Source organism: Ornithorhynchus anatinus, chromosome 5, assembly GCF_004115215.2.
Source record: "Ornithorhynchus anatinus isolate Pmale09 chromosome 5, mOrnAna1.pri.v4, whole genome shotgun sequence".
Lineage (NCBI taxonomy): Eukaryota > Metazoa > Chordata > Mammalia > Monotremata > Ornithorhynchidae > Ornithorhynchus > Ornithorhynchus anatinus.
Genome location: NC_041732.1, coordinates 62,401,802 through 62,424,446, shown reverse-complemented (window position 1 = coordinate 62,424,446; position 22,645 = coordinate 62,401,802). Strand labels below are relative to the sequence as shown.

The 22,645-nt window shown below is 46.7% G+C and overlaps 1 protein-coding gene across 1 annotated transcript; it reads left to right on the top strand.

The window, feature by feature from the left end:
* Window positions 1-1,448: 1,448 nt before the first annotated feature.
* Window positions 1,449-20,770, top strand: LOC100082431 (ATP synthase subunit d, mitochondrial-like). Its single transcript, XM_039912215.1, has 3 exons — window positions 1,449-1,761; window positions 19,166-19,180; window positions 20,696-20,770. The coding sequence occupies exons 1-3, from the start codon at window positions 1,471-1,473 to the stop codon at window positions 20,768-20,770; spliced, it is 381 nt and encodes a 126-aa protein (XP_039768149.1). The 5' UTR covers window positions 1,449-1,470.
* The last annotated feature ends 1,875 nt before the right edge of the window (window positions 20,771-22,645 follow it).

Sequence of the window (22,645 nt, the reverse complement as noted above, 5' to 3'; positions counted from 1 at the left end):
TGTGGGGTTGAGGGTATATTGAGGATCAAAGTCAACACAGGGAAAGGCAAATAAAGTGGAGAAAAGAGAGATTAGTCAGGGATGGCTTCTTGGTGGAGATGTGATTTTAGGAGGGTCTTGAAGGTGGGGAGAGGGGTGGTCTCTTGGATAAGACGGGGAGGGAGTTCCAGGGCAGAGGGAGGATGTGAGCAAGGGATTGGTGGTGAGAGAGATGAGATCAAGGTCCAGATGGTAAATTGGGTTAGAGGAGTGAAGGCTGTGGGCCTGGTTATACTACGAGATCAGTGAAGTGATATAGGAGGGGTTTTGTCTTACCTTGTGCTGTCAAGTTGTCTCCACCTCACAGCAACTCCATGAACACATCTTTCCCAGAATGGTAGGACGGGGAATGCTGACTGTGACCAGTTCACTAAGGCACTAGTGATCAGGGAAGCAGCATGGCTAGTGAAAAGAGCACGGGCTGGAAATCAGAGGACCTGGGTTCTATTCCTGGCTCTGCCACTTGCTTACCGTGTGACCTTAGGCAAGTCACCCTCCGCTCCTCCCCCTTCCCCCTTCCCCTCAGCACTGTGCTCATTTGTATATATTATTTATTACCTTATTTATTTTGTTAATGAGGTGTTCATCCCCTTGATTCTATTTATCTTGATAATGTTGTTTTGTTTTTGTTTTGTTCTGTTTTGCTCTGCTGTCTGTCTCCCTGGATTAGACCATCACTGGGCAAGGATTGTCTCTATCTGTTGCCGTATTGTACATTCCAAGCGCTTAGTACAGTGCTCTGTACATAGTAAGTGCTCAATAAATACAATGGAATGAATGAATGAATACATTAAGTACCTAAAAGCTGATGGTCAGGAGTTTCTGTTTAATGAGGAGGTGGATGGGAAACACTGGAAGTTTTTAAGGAGTGGGGTGACAGCTGGAGTGCATTTAGCTTAATTCTTTAACTACCAGGACAAATCAATCTCCTCAGCCTGGCTTTAGGGCCTTTTCCCAATCAATAAATTAATCAGTGATATTTATTATGTGCGGAACACTGTAGAAGCATTTGGAGATGCCTTCCAGGAGCTAACAATCTAGTTGGGGAGACAGTTTAAAATTAATTACATATAGGGGAAGCAACAGAAAATAAGGTTATGTACATAAGTGTGCTGGGGGCTGGTTTGTGTATCTAAGTGCTTAGGAGATATGGAATTAGGGCATATGGGATACAGAAAGGAAGGAGGTAGGGTGGGGAGTGAGGAGATGAGGATTAGCTGGGGAAGACTTCCTGGAGCAGATATGATTTTACTAGGGTTTTGAAGATGGGGAAATTCCTGACCTGGATCTGTAAATTATGATTTCCCCTATGTGAAGTTGATCTTAGAGTCTGTCTTCTCCTACAGATTGTAAATTCAATATGGGAAGGGATCATGCCTACCAACTCTATTAAACTGTACTTTTCCCGGCGCCGCGGTGAAGAGCCTCGAGATGGCCGCACGCAAGCTCACCCTCAAGGCCATCGACTGGGCTGCATTTGGAGAGATCATTCCCCGCAACCAGAAGGCCGTCGCCAACACCCTGAAAAACTTCAACGAGACCCTCACCACCCGGTTGGCCACCCTTCCCGAGAAGCCCCCAACCATCGACTGGGCGTACTACAGGGCGAACATCGCCAAGGCTGGCCTGGTAGATGACTTTGAGAAGAAGTTCAACGCTCTGAAGGTTCCCATCCCCGAAGACCGCTACACTGCCCTGGTGGATGCTGAGGAGAAGGAGGATGTATGTTTGTTCCCGACACGGCGACCCCGGGCAGGATCCCTCCACACCTGGAATGGGGAAGGGGCTGTGTCCACTGGACTGGGGGATGGGGGGGGGTCCAGGCAGTGCTCCAGCAAGGCTATTCATGAAGCACTCCCCCTTCCCTAGAGGTTGCTGGTGGGATTAGTGGGGTCGTTTTTTTTTTTTTTGTTTTGTTTTTTTTTTTAAAACACAGTACTTGTTAAGTGCTTACTATGTGCCACGCATTGAACTAAAGGCTGAGGTAGTTACAAGTTACTCAGGTTAGACGTAGTCCATGTCCCACATAGGGCCGGTTTCACCTCTACAATATCGCCAAGATCCGCCCTTTCCTCTCCACCCAAACGGCTACCTTACTATTACGGGCTCTCGTTATATCCCGGCTAGACTACTGTGTCAGCCTTCTCTCTGACCTCCCTTCCTCCTCTCTCGCCCCGCTCCGGTCTATTCTTCACTCCGCTGCCCGGCTCATCTTCCTGCAGAAACGATCTGGGCATGTCACTCCCCTTCTTAAACAACTCCAGTGGTTGCCTATCGACCTCCGCTCCAAACAAAAACTCCTCACTCTAGGCTTCGAGGCTCTCCATCACCTTGCCCCTTCCTACCTCTCCTCCCTTCTCTCTTTCTACCGCCCACCCCGCACGCTCCGCTCCTCTGCCGCCCACCTCCTCACCGTCCCTCGGTCTCGCCTATCCCGCCGTCGACCCCTGGGTCACGTCCTCCCACGGTCCTGGAACGCTCTCCCTCCTCACCTCCGCCAAACTGATTCTCTTTCCCTCTTCAAAACCTTACTTAAAAATCACCTCCTCCAAGAGGCGTTCCCAGACTGAGCTCCTCTTCCCCCTCTACTCCCTCTGCCATCCCCCCTTTAACTCTCCGCAGCTAAAGCCTCATTTTCCCCTTTTCCCTCTGCTCCTCCACCTCTCCCTTCCCCTCCCCACAGCACTGTACTCGTCCGCTCAACTGTATATATTTTCGTTACCCTATTTATTTTGTTAATGAATTGTACATCGCCTTGATTCTATTTAGTTGCCATTGTTTTTACGAGATGTTCTTCCTCTTGACGCTGTTTAGTGCCATTGTTCTCGTCTGTCCATCTCCCCCGATTAGACTGTAAGCCCGTCAAACGGCAGGGACTGTCTCTATCTGTTGCCGACTTGTTCATCCCAAGCGCTTAGTACAGTGCTCTGCACATAGTAAGCGCTCAATAAATACTATTGAATGAATACTTTTCCCAGTCACTTAGAACAATGTTCTGCACACAGAAAGTACTCAATAAATACCATTGATTGAATGATATGTAGGTTGAGGGAATTCCAGACTTAAAGAAAAGTGTGAGGAAGGGGTCAGTGGTGCAACAAATAAGACTGGGGTCCAGTGAGTAGGTTAGGGCAGTCAAGTGTTCAGGCCAGGTTGTAGTCGAAGGGTGAGCAAATGTATGTGGCAGAGAGCTGGTTGAGTGCCCTGAAGCCTGCGGTTCCTGTCCCCCAAATCTCAGGAAGAAGGGGTCAGGGTGGTCCTTGCCGGGGACCTTAATACCACCCCAAAGGGATCAAGGTAAGATCTTATAACTTCCACCCAGCAGACTCGTCAAAGTCCAAAGAGACCGAGTCTCCAGGAGGATGGAGAAGATATTGGAGGGGAGGGAAGGGAGAAAAGCCCGGGGCAAGGCTGGACTTTGAAGAATCTTTGGTGTCCTGGTTGTGGTCACTTGGGAACAGGCAGGAAGTAGTAACATGACAGCTTAAGAAATAACACTGCCTGCTTCCATCCTCCCCTGAAAGGGTCCTGGCAATTGCCTGAATGCCCTCGTGCATGGTCACCCTGGTCTGTGGGGCCTCCAGTCCCAGCTTTGGCTCCCTGACAATCCATCGACTGGGAGCAGAGCCCCGAATCTTCTCTCAATTCAGTAGAAGCAGCAGCACGTTCTGGGAAAAGGGTGGTTTTCTGGGTCTTTTAGGAAAGTAGAGGTTGTTACTTAGAGATTTTCCTCTGGAAACTTTCCATCTTAGAGAGAAACCTGTGGAGAAAATCCCAAGAAGCAACTTTCACTTTACAAGCCTGTTACTTGTTTCGTTACTTCATCTATATAAAATGGGGATTAAGATTGTGAAAGTCATGTGGCACATGGACAGTGTCCCAACCTGATTAACTTGTATCTACCACAGCGCTTAGTACAATACCTGGCCCCATAGCAAGAGCTACAAATGACATTAAAAAAAAAGCCCTTCCAACCCCTCTTGGAATTGGTTGCCTTGCCCCAGAGTCAGTGAGAAGAGGACTCATTCCACACTTGGGGGCCATGGGGGTCTGAAACCTACTGGCTCTCCAAGTCTGCTGGGGTTAGGCCAACTGGTGTAGCCAGCTGGCTCTCAGACTCTAGGGACCCCTTCCCCTCTCCACTGGCTTGGTCAGGGAGAACCTGCACCCCGGGGCCAAAATGGTTCCTGGAACCAAAGGCTCTAGGTCTCAGCCCCTGGGGGGAGGAAGCTTAAAGAGCAGAACAACAGGACCAGGAGTCCATTCTGCTCTTAAACTTTCCCTTCCCTTGCTGGACTGAGCCAAGAAGCAACTGTCCTGTCTTGGCTATTTTACTTGGAGGCCCTGCACCCTGCTCTCCTCTCCCCTTCAGGACAACTCTGCTTATCCCTTTAGGACAAAGGCACCTCTCCCACCCCTCAGGCTCTTGGAGTCTAATGCAAGGCTTTTCCCCATCCTTTCTTTGCCTTAGCCAGTCTAGGTGCCAAAGCCTCCGCCTCCCCTGAAACACCCACTGCCTTTCCCAGCCAACCAGGCCCCAGGCAGCCGACCCTCCCACCTTGTTGTCTCACGTGCCCCTGACGCTCCAGGTCATCGTCCCCTTCAGCCCCCTCACCGCTGGCCTCAGCACTCCCTGAGACACTCTTCTCATCATGCCTGCTCTCCGTGGCCTCCTGCCCCAGCCCCTCCCGTCCCGCTGACGTGATTCCCCCAGGGGCCACACATCACTTCAATTCCCTCACCCAACAAGTTCCACTGACAGGCCGTTCCACAGCGCTCCGTCATGTCCGCTGACTGGCTCGCTCACCTGCGGCCTCAGTCCTCCTTCCCTCTGATTTGGCTGGCACCCTCTAAGATTTAGAGTGTAAGTGCCTTGAGGGTTCCTTGGTAGCAATTACTATTGATTGTCATTTGGTAAACATCAGTCAATCCATAGTATTTACTGAGCACCTAATCTGTGCTGAGCTCTGTAACAACATGCTTGGAAGAATACAATAGAGTTAGACATAATCCTTAACCTCAAAGGGTTTACAAACTAGTGGAACTGACTGACACTAAATTATAGGCAGGGCAGAGTAATAGAGTGTAAAGATATGTACATAAGTGCAACAAGAGTTGTGAGGATCCAAGTTGTAGGAAGGGAACTTTTTGGCTAACTGTGTATTCATTCATTCAATAGTATTTATTGAGCACTTATTATGTGCAGAGCACTGTACTAAGCGCTTGGAACTCTCCCAAGTGCTTAGTACAGTGTTCTGCAGTCAATCAATCCATCAGTGGTATTTATTCAGAGCTTACTATGTGCAGAGCCTGTACTAACCACTTTGGAGAGCTAGTTCATAGGCCTGGGAGTCAGAAGGAACAGGGTCTGCCTGGCTCTGCCACTTGGCCGCTATGTGACCTTGGGCAAGTCACTTTACTTCTCTGTGCCTCAGTTACTTCATCTGTAAAATGGGGATGAAGACTGCGAGCCCTACATGGGACAGGGACTGTGCCCAACCCAATCACCTTGTATCTACTGCAGAGCTTAGTACAGGGCCTGACACATAATCAGCGCTTGGCAAATACCACAGTAGCTATTGTTATTTTTACAGTACATCAGAAGTAAGCGCTCAATCACTACCATTGATTGATTCATTGATGCAAACTGCTGAAGTGAAAATTGGTTGGGTAGAGAATGGCGAGATGAGAAATTAATCAGGGAAAGCCTCCTGAAGGAGTTGTAATTTTAGAAGGCTTTGCAGATGGGGGAGTTGTGGCCTGCTGGATGTGAAGCAAAGGAGTTTCAGGCAGCGGAGTGGCCGTGAGATGTTGCGGGGCGAGAGAGATGAAAACAAACCCCAGTGAGTAGTTTGGCGGCATAAAGTCTCCAGAGGAGGATGAAATATTAGAGGTGTTGAGGTAAATTTGTGAGCACAGCACTTTCTTGAGGGCATTTCAAGTCCATTCATGATTCCTCACAAATCACCTATTTCCTGTGTCCCAGTTTCCCTCCAACTCCAGTTGTTTGAAATACTTTAGTAAATCAGATGGTCAGTCACTCATCTCCAGCCACTGGGAGAAGAGTGTCCGAGGGATTCAGCCAGCCGTGAAATAGTTACTCCTCCCAATACTGGATCTGAATCAGTAGCTGTGCACCCATCCCAGTACTTAGTACAGGGCTTTGCACACCCAAAGCACTTAATGAAATGTTACCATTGATAACTCTTGAGCTGAATGAGGTTGGCAGGCATCTGGGAGGTTTTTAGGGTGAGTCGTTTGATTGTGGGGCTCAGTGAGTGGAGAGTCCAAGGGAGCATCCTGTTCTGGGGACCTTGAGAAATGTTCCCTCTTTTCATCCCTGAGGTTGGATTCTGGCTCAATCTCGAGTGGCATTTGGGCTGGAACAAGCCAGTTTCTGGACTACCTGGTAGCCAAACCTGGGGTGAACCTAAGAACCTCAGGCTTGTTGAAAAAGGACAAAAACCCCAGTCTTTCCTCCTATTTCATCCCAGCTTTCACTCTCTGTCCTCCCAAACTCATCTGCTTCCTGGGCCTCATGTCCACCTTCCTCTTGTTTGGAGCTCCATCAGCTTCAAACCTGCCAGTCTTCAGCCCTCCCCATTTTCAATACACTTTGGAAAATCACCTCCTCCAGGAAGCTTTCCCCAATTAATTTCTCTTCTCTCCCTATTTCATTTTCTGAATTGCGCTCACAACTTTCCTGGATACTTTTGGGCATATTTATTTTTCTCTCTCTGCTTAAGCCTATTTTGCTCCTATCAGGATACGATTGTGTCCTCTTCCCTTGCCCCTGGCTAGATTGTAAACTCCTTGTGATCAGGGATCATGTCTTCTACATCTATTGTACTCTTCCAAATATTCAATATTCAATATTCGAGGTAATCCATAAATGCAGCAGATTGATTGATTTAAACTGTCCTTCAGCTCTCCCCTTATTCCCAGGATCATTTTCACTCCAGCCACCACCCTCCCAAATTTGCTTCTTGGTCACTTGCTGGCTTCTACTTCCTGATCGCATGATTTGGGAAACTGCCAGCAACCAACGGCACAAGGTAACCAAAAGCTTCTGAAAGATGGCCAGGCCCAGTTTTTCCTGGTCCCAGGTTATTTGCTGTTAATAGTACTTGTTGAAGAGCAAGAGAAGCAGCATGGCATAGTGGATAGAACAAGGGTTTGGGAGTTAGAAGGTCATGGATTCTAATCCTGGCTCTGCCATGGATTCTAATCCCGGCTCTGCCACTTGTCTGCTGTGTGACCATGGGCAAATCACTTCCCTTCTCTGTGCCTCATTTACCTCATCTGTAAAATGGGGATCAAGACCGAGAGCCCCGTGTGGGACAGGGACTGGGTCCAGCTCGATTTGCTTGTATCCACCCCAGTGCTTAATACAGTGCCTAGGAAATAGTAAGAGCTTAACAAATACCACAATTATTACTATTAGCTTGGTCAACTCTAATTACTCAGGGTAGGGTGACCTTCGGTCTGGTTTTATAGTGGGCGGTCTGGGTTTCAGCTCAACCCCTTAGACTGTGAAGCCCAATGGGGGACGGGGACTATGTCGGATCTGATTGTATCGCATCTACCCCAATATTTAGCACAGCGTTTGGCACAGGCTAGGCATTTAACAAATTCTACAATTATTATTATTATTAATTATCACTCATCAGGTCTGTCCCCTCCCTAGAACTGCCACTTTTCCTCATCTCCCATTCCCTTCTGGGTTGCCCTGACTTGCTTCCTTTGTTCTCTCCTTCTAGCCCCAAAGCACTTGTGTATATGTCTGTCATTTTATTTACTTGTATTGATGACTGTCTCCCCCACTCTAGACTGTGAGCTCCTTGTGGGCAGGGGATATCACTGCTTATCGTTGTATTGTACTTTCCCAAGGTCTTAGTACAGTGCTCTGCATACAGTAAGCGCTCAATAAATATGATTGAATGAATGAATGAATATTTAGGGTGGCCATTTGTCCAGTCCTCAGCTGGCCTGTTCCCTGACTGATGCCAATATAATTTTGGATGTTTTCATATCCTGTATGTTTGCTTGCTTTAATTAATTCATTCAGTTGTATTTATTGAGTGCTTATTCAGTCATACACGTAACATAAAATAAGTAACACAAATGTTATTCGGCACCTTTTAGGGGAACCTTCCGAACCTCGAGCGTTCCTCCGAGAGGACCCCAGGCCTCCGGTTCCCTGTTCTAGAGCCTTTGTATCCCCCTGGCCACAGGTCCCCATGAACATGGGCAGCATCTGCCCATTAGTTTACTGGGCATCGTCAAAAGTACTCAAAATCATTCCTTCATTCAATTGTAGTTATTGAGCACTTATTGTGAGCAGAACACTATACTAAGCACTTTGGAGAGTACAATACAACAATAAACAAGCACATTCCCTGACCACAAAATAGCAGACACAGAGGTGTCCGATGACAGGATGACAGGACAGGACAGGATACGAGATAGAGGGCAGACTCCCTGAAAAATGGTCTGCCTAGTACAAAACTGGATGAGAGTTTTATCCTATCCATCCTGGGCCTCGGCTTATCCCCTGGGGACAGTCCTTGGTACACCAGGAACCTTCAATGAAAGGCAGGCAGGGGAAGAAAGAAGTGAGTCAACCTTGCCCTTGGGCTGACCTCAACTCTGAGAACAGAAAAAGCTGGTTTGGGATTAATCCAGGGTGTAACTGTGTGCTTAAGGTGTTGTAGTTTGACACATATAGATTAGGAGCTTGTTGAAGTGGCTGCATTAGTGACTCATTAGCTGCCTTTGAACTGGGCACAGCCCTGTTCAGTTTTCACAAGAACAAGCCCTCTCATCCATCAGGGTCCATAGCCAGAGAGCGGAGCAGTCAGGTGACCCGACTTCCAGAAAGGAGCCGGCTCTGAAATTCTCAATCCTCACTGGTGGGTCACCCCCTGGGCTGTGGGCCCCAGTGGTAGGGTTAGATCTGGTGTTGTGAAACTTGTTTTTAAGATCCAAGAAACTACCTTGTCTGGCCCGCTCTTCCCAGCATCTCCTGGGGCGGCTGACTAATTTTTGTAGGCTCTCTGTCCCAGGTTAGATTATAGTGTTCCCTAAGGCTGCTCTTTCAAAGGCACCTAACCCACACGGCCTATGAATGGCATTGGGGTCCTGGTTGACCATCTCTCCTCTCCACTAGCCTCCCTCCGGTCCCCTGCGACCCCATTTTCCTCCTGTAACCCCCTCCCCCGCACCACTCTTGGAACTTGGCTTGGATAGGACCAGAAACAGTTCTAAGCAGAGCCTGGGAATTCTGGATTCTCCTGGTGAAGCTGTTTCCCTTCATGCCTCCCCTCCAATCAATCAATCAATCAATCAATCAATCAGTAGCATTTATTGAGCACTTACAGGGTGCAAAGCACTGAACTAAGCTCTTGGGAGAGCACAGTATAACAGAGTTGGTAGAGATATTCTCGGCCCACAACAAGCTGCCAGTCTAGAGATTGTGAGCTAGGACCTGTGCCCCTCACCCCTCACTTCCCACTTAATGTGGCCTGGTGGAAAAAGCCCGGGCTTGGGAGTCAGAGGATTGGGTTCTAATCTCAGGTCTGCCACTTGTCTGCTGTGAGACCTTGGGCAAGTTACTTCACTTCTCTGGCCCTCGATTTCTTCACCTGTGAAATGGAACTAAAATACCTGTTCTCCCTCCCCCTTAGACTGTGTTTAGGATAGGGACTGTGTCCGATCTGATTATCTTAGATCTACCTCAGTGCAGTACTTGGCCCATAGTGAGCACTTAACAAATATTTATTTTTTTCCCCCAGCTCCACATGAAGAATCTCTAGCCACAGAGCTCTCTGGTCACCGAGCTGCTCTTACCACTGGGTAAAACTGTATGGTCATAGGTCCTCTGTTGCCATGGCCCTGCCTCTGTTGGATAAAAGAGATAGCAGTGGTGGCAGAGGCAGAAGAGGGACCGGAAAAGTCACCTCTGGGTGCCCTCCTTCCCTGTGTTTTTAAGAATTCAGTTTAGAGCAGCTTGGCTGCACGCCAATAGGGTCCCGCTCATTATGTAGTATTTGCTTTGGGAGCTTCTGAAGGGGCTTCTTGCCCTCTTTCAGTGCCCACACTCCCTTTTGGCCCTTCTGATCTCTTGTCTGCCCCTAACCTGCTCTCTCTATTTTGCTTTCTTGTTCTCACTTTGTTAAATTTGTCATTTTTGAGTGAGTGACCTTTTATTCTGTGACGATCTCCTTGTCTTTGTAAATAGGTCTTATTGATCATCTGGCCTCTCTCCTACTTGGCATATGTTTACAGACTCCAAGTGCATTGTGGGCTACTTAGTTGTTCCTGTCCACTTATTCCTAACTAATATTCACATTTCATACAGGACACACATTTTCAGACTCCAAATGCAGGGTGGGTTAGCTATTCCTGTCCACCTGTTCTTAACTAATATTCACATTTCAGACAGGGTACACATTTTCAGACTTCAAGTGTATTGTTGGCTATTTAGCTGTTCCTGCCCAACTATTCCTACCTAATACTTTTCATTTCCTACAGATTCCTTTTCAATCAATTAATACTATTTATTGAGAGCTTACTATGTACAGCGCACTGTACTAAACTCTTGGGAGGCACAATACAATAGAATTAACACAAACTATCCCTGCCCATAAGGAGCTTACAGCCTAGAGGGAAAAATGTAATGTCTTGGTGCAGGTCACCTGGACTTCTGTCCCCAGTAGGATGCTTGATTTAATGGTTTTGTAATAGCTGACAGAGTGGCTTTTACACTTACGTGAAGTCCTGGTAGGTGGGAACAATTTCCATTTGGAACCACATCAGTGGAAATGATCATCACCTTGAGGGGAAGGAACAGCTTGGGAAAGGCAAAGAGCAGAAAGAGGGACTAGATGGGCACCCTGGCCCATCCAATCCATCCTGGTGCTGGTTGGGTGACTCTTTCCAGTCTGCGGGAGGTAATCAGGAAGGGCAGAATCATACCTCTCCCCTCTCACTCTCCCAAGAGACTGGCTCCACACTATTCTAAATACTTGAAGAAGAGGGGAGCCAATTGGCAGTTCCCCTTTCCTTTCTTCACTTTCATTCTCTTTCCCTTCTCTTTCTCTCAACCTTTCCCCCCTTGTCTTCTCTCCACCCGGTATCCCCCCCCCCCCTTCTCTTTGATGACTTTTCTCGAGCGGCCACTGTTGGCCTTCAAAAATGCTGGACAAGGGATATGTGTGACTTCATAAGAGCTACACGGGTGGGCAGCATAATAGAATGGGAGTCTAAGTGCCATTTTGCAGAAGTTTGCCCTAATGTAGGGTGTTTCTCTGGTGGGAGAGTCCTCTTGCTCCAAAGTCTCGTTAGTCCCTTTCCAGGTGCGTGTGAACATAGGAGTTTGGCGGCATGAGCTGAAAAGAAAAATCCCAGATATGGGGGTGTCAGATGCTATCTTGGTGTAGAATAAAGTATAGGTGAAGAGCAGGCTGAGCAGTATAAAACCAGATGACAGGCCACTTTGGTCCTTCCACCACAACAGCTCATTCCTCACTGTCTCCCGCCTCCCTGATTATGAAGTCCACCATGGCCCCATAAACAGCGTGACCTAGTAATTTCTTTATTTATATTAATGTCTGTCTTCCCCTCTAGACTGTAAGCTCACTGTGGGCAGGGAACATGTCTATCAACTGTTATATTGTATTCTCCCAAGTGCTTAGTACAGTGCTCTGCAAATAGTAAGTGCTCAATAAATATGATTGATGGAATGAATTGAATAGTAGAAAGAGCACAGACCCGGGAGCCAGAGGACCTATGTCCAAATCCCAGATCCACCACTTGCTTGCTCTGTGACTTTGGACAAGTCACTTAACTTCTCTGTGCCTCAGTTCCCTCACCTGTAAAATGGAGATTAAATCCTACTCCCTCCCACTTAGACTAGGAGCTCCATGAGGGCAGGGACTTTGTCCAACCTGATTATCTTGTATCTATTACAGTGCTTAGAACAGTGCTTGGCACAGAGTAAGTGCTTAATCATACCATAATCATCATTATTATTGTTATTATACTTGTCTGCTCGGTGAGTGTGGCCAAATGCAAAGTACTGTGGGTGAGGGATCTAGGCTTTTAGATGCTTCCCCTCAGTCTGTGATCTCCCTTTGAGTCAACCCCACCATATTTTCCCACCCTTCTTGCCCCTCCGCCCTTGCCCTTTTTCCCTCAGCTCACTCCCCCAGACCCACTTTCTTCCTTTCTGAGATGTTTGCTGCTCACACTCCTCCCTTCCCTACCTCTGGGAGCAGCCCCAGGGTTTAGGGTGGAGGGGTTTCATGGAGGGCCCAGGAGATGCCTCCCCCTTCTGGGTTGGGACCAGGATTGGATTTGGACACCACTGAGTCTCTGCCTTATACTTCAGGGTGGGTATAATAATGTTGGTATTTGTTATGCGCTTACTATGTGCCGAGCACTGTTCTAAGCGCTGGGGTAGACACAAGGGAATCAGGTTGTCCCACGTGGGGCTCACAGTCTTAATCCCCATTTTACAGATGAGGTAACTGAGGCACAGAGAAGTTAAGTGACTTGCCCAGAGTCACACAGCTGACAAGTGGCGGAGCTGGGATTTGAACTCATGACCTCTGACTCCAAAGCCCGTGCTCTTTCCACTGAGCCACGCTGGGTATGTCCAGACAAGCTATGGGACCTTAATCAATCAATCATTCAGTGGATTTATGGAGCATTTGCTATGTGCAGAGCACTGTTCTAAGCACTTGGAGAAGTACTATACAAGAGAACAGGCAGACATATTCCCTGCCCATAATGAGCTAACAGTCTTGAGAGGGGAAAAGAAGGGGAAATTCATCTATCTGGACCTTGTCTGGACAGTCTCACCCCAGCTCTGCCCCAACACACTAAGTAACCTGGGCTAGTTACTTCCCCCCTTTCTGCCTTAGTTTCCCCTTCTGGAAACATCTAAAAACATTTACCAAATCCTCTCCACTGAAGCAGCTATCACTCTGAGCCAAGCAGTGTAAGAGACAGCACTGCCTAGTGGATAGAGCATGGGCCTGGGAGTCAGAAGGACCTGAGTCTTAATTCCAGCTCTGCCACCTGTCTGCTGTGTGATTTTGGGTAAGTCATTTAACTTCTCTGTGTCTCATTTCCCTCATCTGTAAAATGGGGATCAAGACTGTGAGCCCCATGTGGGATATGGACTGTGTGCAACTTGATTAATTTGTATTTACCCCAGATCTCACTACAGTGCCAGGTACACAATAAGAACTTAAAAAGCACCTTTAAAAAAAAAAAGCTTGATTCAAAATGAAGCTAGACTATTTTATTAACCTCCTCATGGGTATCCTTGCCTTCAGCCTCTCCCCAGTGCAGTTTATATTACACACTAATGCACTGATATTCTTCTTGAAATGTAGCTTGGCACAAGCTTTTCTACTCCTCCAAACCTTCCAATGATTTCTCATTTTCCTCTATCTCAAATAAAGTGTCCTCACAAGAGACTTCAAAGCTCTCCCTCATCTTTCCCATTTTAATTATCTGCTCTCTTCACCTACTATTCCCCAACTGTCTTTCTCCATTTTTCACAAGTCAACCTCTTAATGGAACCTCACTCTTGACTCTCCCATCTCCATCCCCTTGCTCTGCCATTTAACAGCTGCGTGACTTTAGGCAAGTCACAACTTCTCTGTGCCTCAGTTCCTTTCTCGGTAAAATGGGGATTAAAACTGTGAGCCCTACATGGGACAACCTAATTATCTTGTATCTGCTCCAGTGCTTAGAACAGTGCTTGGCAAATAGTAAGCACTTAGCAAATACCATTATTATAATTATTATTATTAATAACCCTCAGGCTTGGAATCACCTCCTTTTCCCAAACTGACAGACCACAGCTCTCCCCTTAGTCAAAGGCCCCCGTAAAACTCCAAGATGTATTATCCCACCAGGTGCTCCAACCACTTGCATATTTATTTATTCTCATACACAACACTTGTATATAAATATATAATTCATCATTTATTCTGATTTCTTGATTTGTAAATGTTTTGATGTTGGTCTCCTCTATTAGTGGGTAAGTGTGGTATTTGTTATACACTTACTATGTGCCAAGCACTGTACTGGGGAAGATACAATATAATCAGATAGTTTGCAGTCCCTGTCCCACATGAGGTTCACAGTCTAAGAGGAATATGGGGGAGAACAGGTATTAAATCCCCATTTTACAGATGAGGAAACTGTGGAACAGAGAAGTTAAGTGAGTTGCTCAGGTCATGCATTAATCAAGGGGCAGAGCTGGGATCAGAACCCAGGTCCTCTGACTCCCAAACCTGTGCTCTTTCCATTAGACCACACTGCTACACTGAGGTTTCAGGAGGGTTCATAACAGACATGAGGTTTTTTAGCTGATTTTTTCCCTGCCCAGTTTAGTAGTACAGATATGGCACTGACTGCCTTTATATATAGTATTTATGGCTGAAAATATGAATAATGTCTTCCTAAAGTAGCCCAGGAAGCGGCTTCCACAAACCCTCTGGCTTAAGGATCCCAAGAACAAGGACCAGTCAATCAATCAGTGAAATTTATTGAGACTTACGGTGTGCAAAACACTACAGTAAGTGCTTGGGAGAGTACACTATAACAAGGTTGGTAGACATGTTCCCAGCCCATAAGCTTATAGTCACCAGAATCACTCTCTCAAGCACTTAGAAAAGTGCTCTGCACAGAGTAAATGTTCAGTAAATAGCATCATTTGAATGGCAGGGGGTTGGAGAGTTTGTGTATGTGGGGTCTTGTCTGGTGGGAGCTTCCGCACAGGTGCTAGAAGAGAGGAAGGAATTGCCAGAGTGAGATTCTGTGGAATTCTGCTGTGGCGCTACAAAATGAGTCCCCGGCGATTCCGGCATCTGCCGTGAAGACTGGTATTGAACCATTCATTCATTCCTGTATTCATCCATCCATTCATTCATTCAATCACATTTATTGAATGCTAACTTGTGTGCCGAGCATTGCACTAAGTGCTTGGGTGACTACAATATAACAATAAACAAAAACATTCCCTAAGAGAGACCCAGGGTTAAGCACTTCTGTAGATTCCTTTCTGCTTTGGGGCCTTCCCATCCATCTCTCCAGTTAATTGGAAGAAAATTTATATTTCAACAAAGGCCAGATGGAGCTCAGTAACTCATTTGAAGTCTTCCTTTGTAATATTTAATTATCTGACAAGTCTTTCCCAATTGCATTCATAATTATGCCTGTGAAGTAATCTTGGTCCAGTACAATTATTAGCAGAGTGATGCTATTAAACTTTCCCTGGCAATATTGAGCCATTAGGAGGCTGATGAAAACCAGTACCGACAGCCAGGAGTACCCAGCACTGATCTCTCTCCCTCTCTGCAGTCTCACATTTTCCAGAAAAGCAGCATGGCTCAGTGGAAAGAGCACAGGCTTGGGAGTCAGAGGTCATGGGTTCGAATCCCAGCTCTGCCACTTGTCAGCTGTGTGACTGTAGGCAAGTCGTTTAACTTCTCTGTGCCTCAGTTCCCTCATCTGTAAAATGGGGATTAAGACTGTGAGCTTCACGTGAGACAACCTGATTACCCTGCATCTACTCCAGTACTTAGAACAGTGCTCTGCACGTAGTAAGCGCTTAACAAATACCAACATTATTATTCTCCTGCCTTCAAGACATTCTACTTGAATGTCCTGCCAACCTCTCAAACTTAATACGTCTAAAACAGAACTCCTTCTATTCCTACCCAAACCCTGTCTTTTCCCTGACTTTCCCATCACTGTAGATACCACCATCCTTCCTTTCTCACAAGTCTGGAATCTTGGAGTTATCCTTGACTCCTCTCTCTCATTTAACCCACATATTCAATCTATCACTAAATCCTGTCAGTTTGACCTTCACAACTGTGCTAAAATATGCCCTTTCCTCTCCATCCTAACTACTATCACATTAAGCCAGTCAGTTATTCTATTCTGCCTTAACTATTTTGTCAGCCTACTTGCTGACCTCCCAGCCTCCTGTCTCTCCCCAGCCCAGTTCATACTTCATTATGCTGCCCAGATCATTTTTCTACAAAAGTGCTCAGGCCATGTTTCCCCACTCCTCCAAAATTTCCAGTGGTTGCCCATCCACCTCCACATCAAACAAAAACTAGTAGTTGTAAGTAGTTAGTAGAGAGAGAGAAATCACCTCGCTACTATCCTAATAACAATAAAAATAGTGGTATTTTTTAAGCACTTACTATGTGCCAAATAAAGTTCTAAGGTCTGGGGTAGATATGAGGTTATCAAGTTGATATCAAGGTAGATATGAGGTTATCAAGATGAGGTAACTGAGGCATTGGGAAGTGAATTGACTTGTCCAAGATCAAACAGCAAACTTTCAGCAGAGCTGAGATTCAAAACCACGTCCTCTGACTCCCAAACCAGCCTGCGTATTTCACTCCTCTAATGTTCTAGTGGTAACCTCTCACTCCAGGTATGATCTACCTCACTGCCAACCTCTTGCCCATGTCCTGCCTCTAGCTGGAGCTCCTTCCCTCTTCATATTCAACAGACAATTGCTCTCTTCCCCATTAAAGCCTTATTGAAGAGACATCTCCTCCAAGAGGCCTTTCCTGACTAAGCCCTATTTTCCTTTACTTCAACTCCTTTCTGCGTCACCCTGACTTGCTCTCTTTATTCATGCCCCATCACAGCTCCAAAGATTTATGTACATAGCTGTAATTTATTTATTTATATAAATGTCTGCCTCCCCCTTTAGACTGTAAACTCTTTGTGGGCCACAGAATGTCTGTTATTCTGTATGCTCCCAAATGTTTAGTTCATTGCTTGGCATGCAGTAAGCCCTCAATAAATATGACTGACTGTCTGGCGGACAGGAGAGGGAGGAGTCAGGCCTGGTTTGCATCTTTTGGGTGGTTCATTCCAGCAAAACTGTCTTGGACAGGAAAAGCGTGAACAGGAAGGTTTATGGAGTGTTTGCTGAGGGGTTGGGTGGGGGGAACTGGACTTAAATCATGAATGTTGCCAGACACCCCAAAATAGGCCTGGGTCTAAAAGAAACCAGGCTCAGAGGTGATTAAGAATTGCAATAAACGCTCTAGATTAACAGTTCTTTCCTTTTATGCTTTGGGTGGTGGATGGGCTTTTATTTTTCTTTAATTCATCTGTAAAGAGTAGGCTGAGGGATCAGGGTTGGAACTCCTGTATTCTTATTTCTGCTACTGACATGCAGGGTGATGTTCTACCTTAGTGGGCCACAGATTCTTCATGGGGAAATTGGGAATTATGACTCCAACTTTCCTCAGAGATCTGGAACCAGGAATGACCATTGCCTGGTTTTGTTCCCAAGTAGCTGGATGCCCTTGGATCAGTCTTTTTTCCTTTGAGCTTCAATTTCTTCACTTGAAAAATGGCAAAAATCCTTTTCCCATGACTCCCAGGAAGCTTGTTCAATCAATCAATCAATCAATCAATCAATCATCATTCAATTGCATTTTTGAGCACTTACTGAGTGCAAAATACAAAATGTTTGGGGGAGTACAATGGAGTAAAATAACAGAGACAGACATGTTCCCTGCCCACAAGAAGGTTACAGTCTAGATGGGGAGACAGGTATTGATATTAATAAATAAATTATGGGTATGTACGAAAGTACTGTGGGGTTGAGGGTGGAGTGAATAAAAGGGCTAAATCCAAGTGCAAGAACGATGCAGAAGGAAGTGGGAGAAGAGCAAATGAGGGCATAGTCAGGGAAGGTCTATTGGAGGAGACGTGCTTTGAATAAGGCTTAGAAGGTAAGGAGAGTGATCATATGTTGGAGTGAAAAGGGAGGGCATTACAGGTTAGACACAGGATATGGGTGAGAGGTCAGTGGAGAGATAAATGAGGTCGAGGTACAACAATTAGGTTGGCAGTAGAGGAGTGAAGTATGAGGGCTGGGTTGTAGTAGGAAATCATGGAGATAAGGTGCGGGGTTAAATTGATTTAACGCTTTAAAGCCGATAGAAAGTAATCTCTGTGGATGTGGAGGTGGATGGGCAACCACTGTAGGAAAACTTGGACTAAACAGTTTTGTGGAAAAATAATTTGCCCAGCAAAGTGAAGTATGAACTGGAGTGAGGAGAGACAGAAGGCAATGGGGTTAGCAAGGAAACTGATGCAGCAGTGAAGGTGTGCTAGGGTAAGTACTTGGATTATCATGGTAGCACTTTAGAAGGACAGGAAGGGGTAGATTTTAGTGATGAGAGGGTTGAATCAACATGATTTGATGACAAATTGAACATGTGGATTGAATGAGAGGTGAATCAAGGATAACAACAGGTTATGGCTTGTAAGACAAGGAGGATGGTGGTGCTGCTGTCTACACTGATAGGAAAGTTGGGGAGGGGTAGGGCTTGGGTGGGAAGGTGAGGTGTTCTGTTTTGAACATATTAAGTTTGTGGTGTTGCCAGGACATCCAAGTAGAGATGTCCTAGTGGCAGTAGGAAATGTAAGACTGCAGAGATGGAGAGAGAAAAGGGCTGGAGAAGTAGATTTGGAAAACATCCACATAGAGATGATAGTCAAAGCCTTATGAGCAAATGAGTTCTCCAAGGGTATAGGTGTAGATAGAGAAAGGAAGAGGACCCAGAACTGAGCCTTGAGGGACTCCCAAAGTTAGGGCCTGGGAGACAGAGGAGGAGCCAGTGAAAGACCCTGAGAATAAGCAGCAAGAGAGAAAGGAAGAGAACCAAGAGAGGACAGTGTCACTGAAGGCAGCTGAGAGGTTAAGGAGGATTAGGATGGAGTAAAGGCTATTGGATTTGGCAACAAGGAGATCACTGTTGACCTTTGAAAGGGCAGTTTTGGTGGAGTAAAGGGGAGAGAAGCCAAATTGGAGGGGAACAAGGAGAAAATTGGAGGAGAGGAAGTGGAGGCAGTGCATGTAGGTAACTTGCCCAAGGATTTGGGAGAGGAGCTGTGAGAGGGAGATGGGGAGATAACTGGAAAGAGTCATAGGATCAGAAGATAGGGGTATGGATTGAGCATGAGCATATTTGAAAGCAGTGGGGAAAAAGCCACTGGAAAGTAAACTGTTGAAGATGGTGGTCAGGGAGGGAAGGAGGGATGGGACAACTGTTTCGAAAAGGTGAAAAGAGATAGGGTGAGAAGCTCAGGTGGTAGTGGTGGGTTCATTCATTCATTCATTCAATAGTATTTATTGAGTGCTTACTATGTGCAGAGCACGGTACTAAGCGCTTGGAATGTACAAATCAGGTTTTGAGAGGAAATGGGAGATCTCCTCTTGAGGTAATGCTGGGAAAGATGGAAGGGTCGAAGAAGGGCCAGGAGGAGGGAGGGACTAGAGAGCAGCATGGAAGATTTTAGGGAGACCATACCTGATGTTTTCATTTCCTCAATAAAGTATTTGGCCAGTTCAATAGGGGCAAGAGATGGGGGAAGAGGGGAGACAGGAGTCTTGAGGAGGGACTTAAATGTCTGAAACAATAGGTGAAGGGAATGGACATGGGAGTCATTCATTAATTAATTCAATAGTATTTATTGAGTGCTTACTATGTGCAGAGCACTGTACTAAGCGCTTGGAATGAACAAGTCGGCAACAGATAGAGACAGTCCCTGCCATTTGATGGGCTTACAGTCTAATCGGGGGAGACAGACAGACAAGAACAATGGCAATAAATAGAGTCAGTAAGGATGGAGAAATAACCTTGCTGGGTGGAGGAGAGGCAGAGTTATAGCAGGTAAGGATGAATTAGAGATGGACAGGCTGATGCACTCCACGGATCGTAAACAGAAACAAAGGAAGGGGACTGGATAGGTGATCCAGGCAGGTTTATGGGCACAGAGAGAGAAAAACATTCTACACTGTCATGGCAAAAGACTGCTAATGAATCATAACTTATAAGGGAGAAAACACAAGAATATGTGAAGCAGCCTGGCCTAGAGGAAAGAGCATGGGACTGGGAGTCAGAGGACCTGGGTTCTAATCGCAGCTTGGCCATTTTTTTATGGTATTTGTTAAGCGTCAACTATGTGGCAGCCACTGTACAAAGTGCTGGGGTAGATACAAGGCAATCAGGTTGGACACAATCCTTGTCCTACATAGGATTCACAGTATTAATCCCCATTTTACATTTTACATTGTAAAATGAGGCACAGTGAAGTTAAATGATTTGCCCAAGATTACCCAGCAGACAAGTGGCAGAGTCAGAATTAGAATCCAAGTCCTTCTGACTCCAAGTTCTGTGCTCTGTGCACTAGATCATGCTGTTTCGCGACCTGCCTGCTGTGTGATCTTTGATGTGTCACTTAACTTGTCTGTGACTCAGGTTCCTCATCTGCGAAGTGGAGATTCACTAACTTTTTTCCCTCCTTCTTAGAATTTGAGTCTCGGGTGGGCCATGGACTGGGTCCATCCTCGTTATCTTGTATTTATCCCAGAACTTAGTACAGTGCTTGGCACACAGTAAGTGCTTAACAAATACCGCAGGGAAAAAAAACCCAGAATAGATAAAAATCTTAGAATTTGAGAGTAGGAAGGGACTTTCAGAGGTCATCAGGCACACCTCCCTGCATCAGACAGTTGAATATCTAAACTGGTGTGCAAAGTGCAAACAGTGATAAGCCCAGTCCAAACTGATTCCTGGGCTCATTCTAGCCACACAGTGACTATATCTTCTGGGCTGCCATCTTCAGCCAGTCTCCTTCTGAATTGGATTTAGGCAAGGTTTAAACTCACAGGACAGTCACTGTGTGCACCGCTTTACCTTAGCCATAGACAGGGGGCCGAAGGAGGGAATGATGAACCCCAGAGAAGAATCAGATACTCTTTCCATCACCATGTTAATAGAGAGCCATGTTTAAAGTCCGGTAATTTTGGCCGAGGCCAAGGCGACCTAGATGGGGGCTCCTGGGGGACCAGTTGCCACGGCCTCCCCAAAACCCTCGTCCAGTAGTCGAGGGAGAAGGCATGCATCAAGGGGGAGGCATATTCCCTGGCAGGAGAAAATTCAGGATCCTTCCTTCATTATTTTACTCCCCGCTTGGCCTTAGCAAGACCCATCTGGGAGGAGGTAGAGGGTGGGAGCAGGCAGAGGAGGAGCATAAGGGAGCTGTCCCTGGCTTGACCATTCTGCATCGTCTGCCCCTCCTCAGAGCTGACCCCATTGTGAGTCATTCCCTTTGTCTTCAAGAAACAAGTGCACCCAACCTATATCAAGACTGGAGCCCATGGGGGCCGGGTCTGGTGTGGGATCACCAGTAATTTCGACCCGGACAAACAGTGGAGTCTGTGTGGACAGCAGGGTGAAGGGGAGGGAGAGACTGCGCAGACTGCAGGGGGAGTCAGTCAGTCCATTGTATATATTGAGCACTTACTTTGTGCAGAACACTGTAGTAAGCACTTGAGTAAAATATAACATTATAACAGGAAAGGGAGATTGTGTAGACAGCACGGGGAGAGAGAGACTGTGCAGACAGTATGGGGATGGGGTGATTTAGGTGGACAACAGGGGGAGGGGGGATTGTGAAGACTTCAGGATGAGGGTTTGTAAATGTCTGGGGGTAAATCAGGGGAAGGTAAGAATGTAAGAGGCTTCACTTCCACTCTGCCTTTGCCTATTCATTCATTCAATAGTATTTATTGAGCGCTTACTATGTGCAGAGCACTGTACTAAGCGCTTGGAATGAACAAACTGGCAACAGATAGAGACAATCCCTGCCGTTTGACGGGCTTACGGTCTGATCGGGGGAGACGGACGGACAAGAACGATGGCGATAAATAGAGTCGAGGGGAAGAACATCTCGTAAAAACAATGGCAACTAAATAGAATCAAGGCAATGTACATTTCATTAACAAAATAAATAGGGTAATGAAAATATATACAGTTGAGCAGACGAGTACAGTGCTGAGGGGATGGGAAGGGAGAGGGGGAGGAGCAGAGGGAAATGGGGGGAAAATAGGGTTAAGCTGCGGAGAGGTGACGGGGGGCGGTAGAGGAAGTAGAGGGAGAAGGGGAGCTCAGTCTGGGAAGGCCTCTTGGAGGAGGTGAGTTTTAAGTAGGGTTTTGAAGAGGGGAAGAGAATCAGTTTGGCGGAGGTGAGGAGGGAGGGCGTTCCAGGACCGCGGGAGGACGTGACCCAGGGGTCGACGGCGGGATGGGCAAGACCGAGGGACGGTGAGGAGGTGCGTGGCGGAGGAGCAGAGCGTGCGGGGTGGGCAGTAGAAAGAGAGAAGGGAGGAGAGGTAGGAAGGGGCAAGGTGATGTAGAGCCTCGAAGCCTAGAGTGAGGAGTTTTTGTTTGGAGCGGAGGTTGACAGGCAACCACTGGAGGTGTTTAAGAAGGGGAGTGACATGCCCAGATCGTTTCTGCAGGAAGATGAGCCGGGCAGCGGAGTGAAGAATAGCCCGGAGCGGGGTGAGAGAGGAGGAAGGGAGATCAGAGAGAAGGCTGACACAGTAGTCTAGCCAGGATATAACAAGAGCCCGTAGCAGTAAGGTAGCAGTTTGGGTGGAGAGGAAAGGGCGGATCTTGGCGACATTGTAAAGGTGAAACTGGCAGGTCTCGGTAACGGACAGGATGTGTGGGATGAACGAGAGAGACGAGTC

Coding starts and splice junctions, on each gene's coding strand:
- LOC100082431 (XM_039912215.1), top strand. CDS start 1,471: ATGGCCGCACGCAAGCTCACCCTCAAGGCCATCGACTGGGCTGCATTT.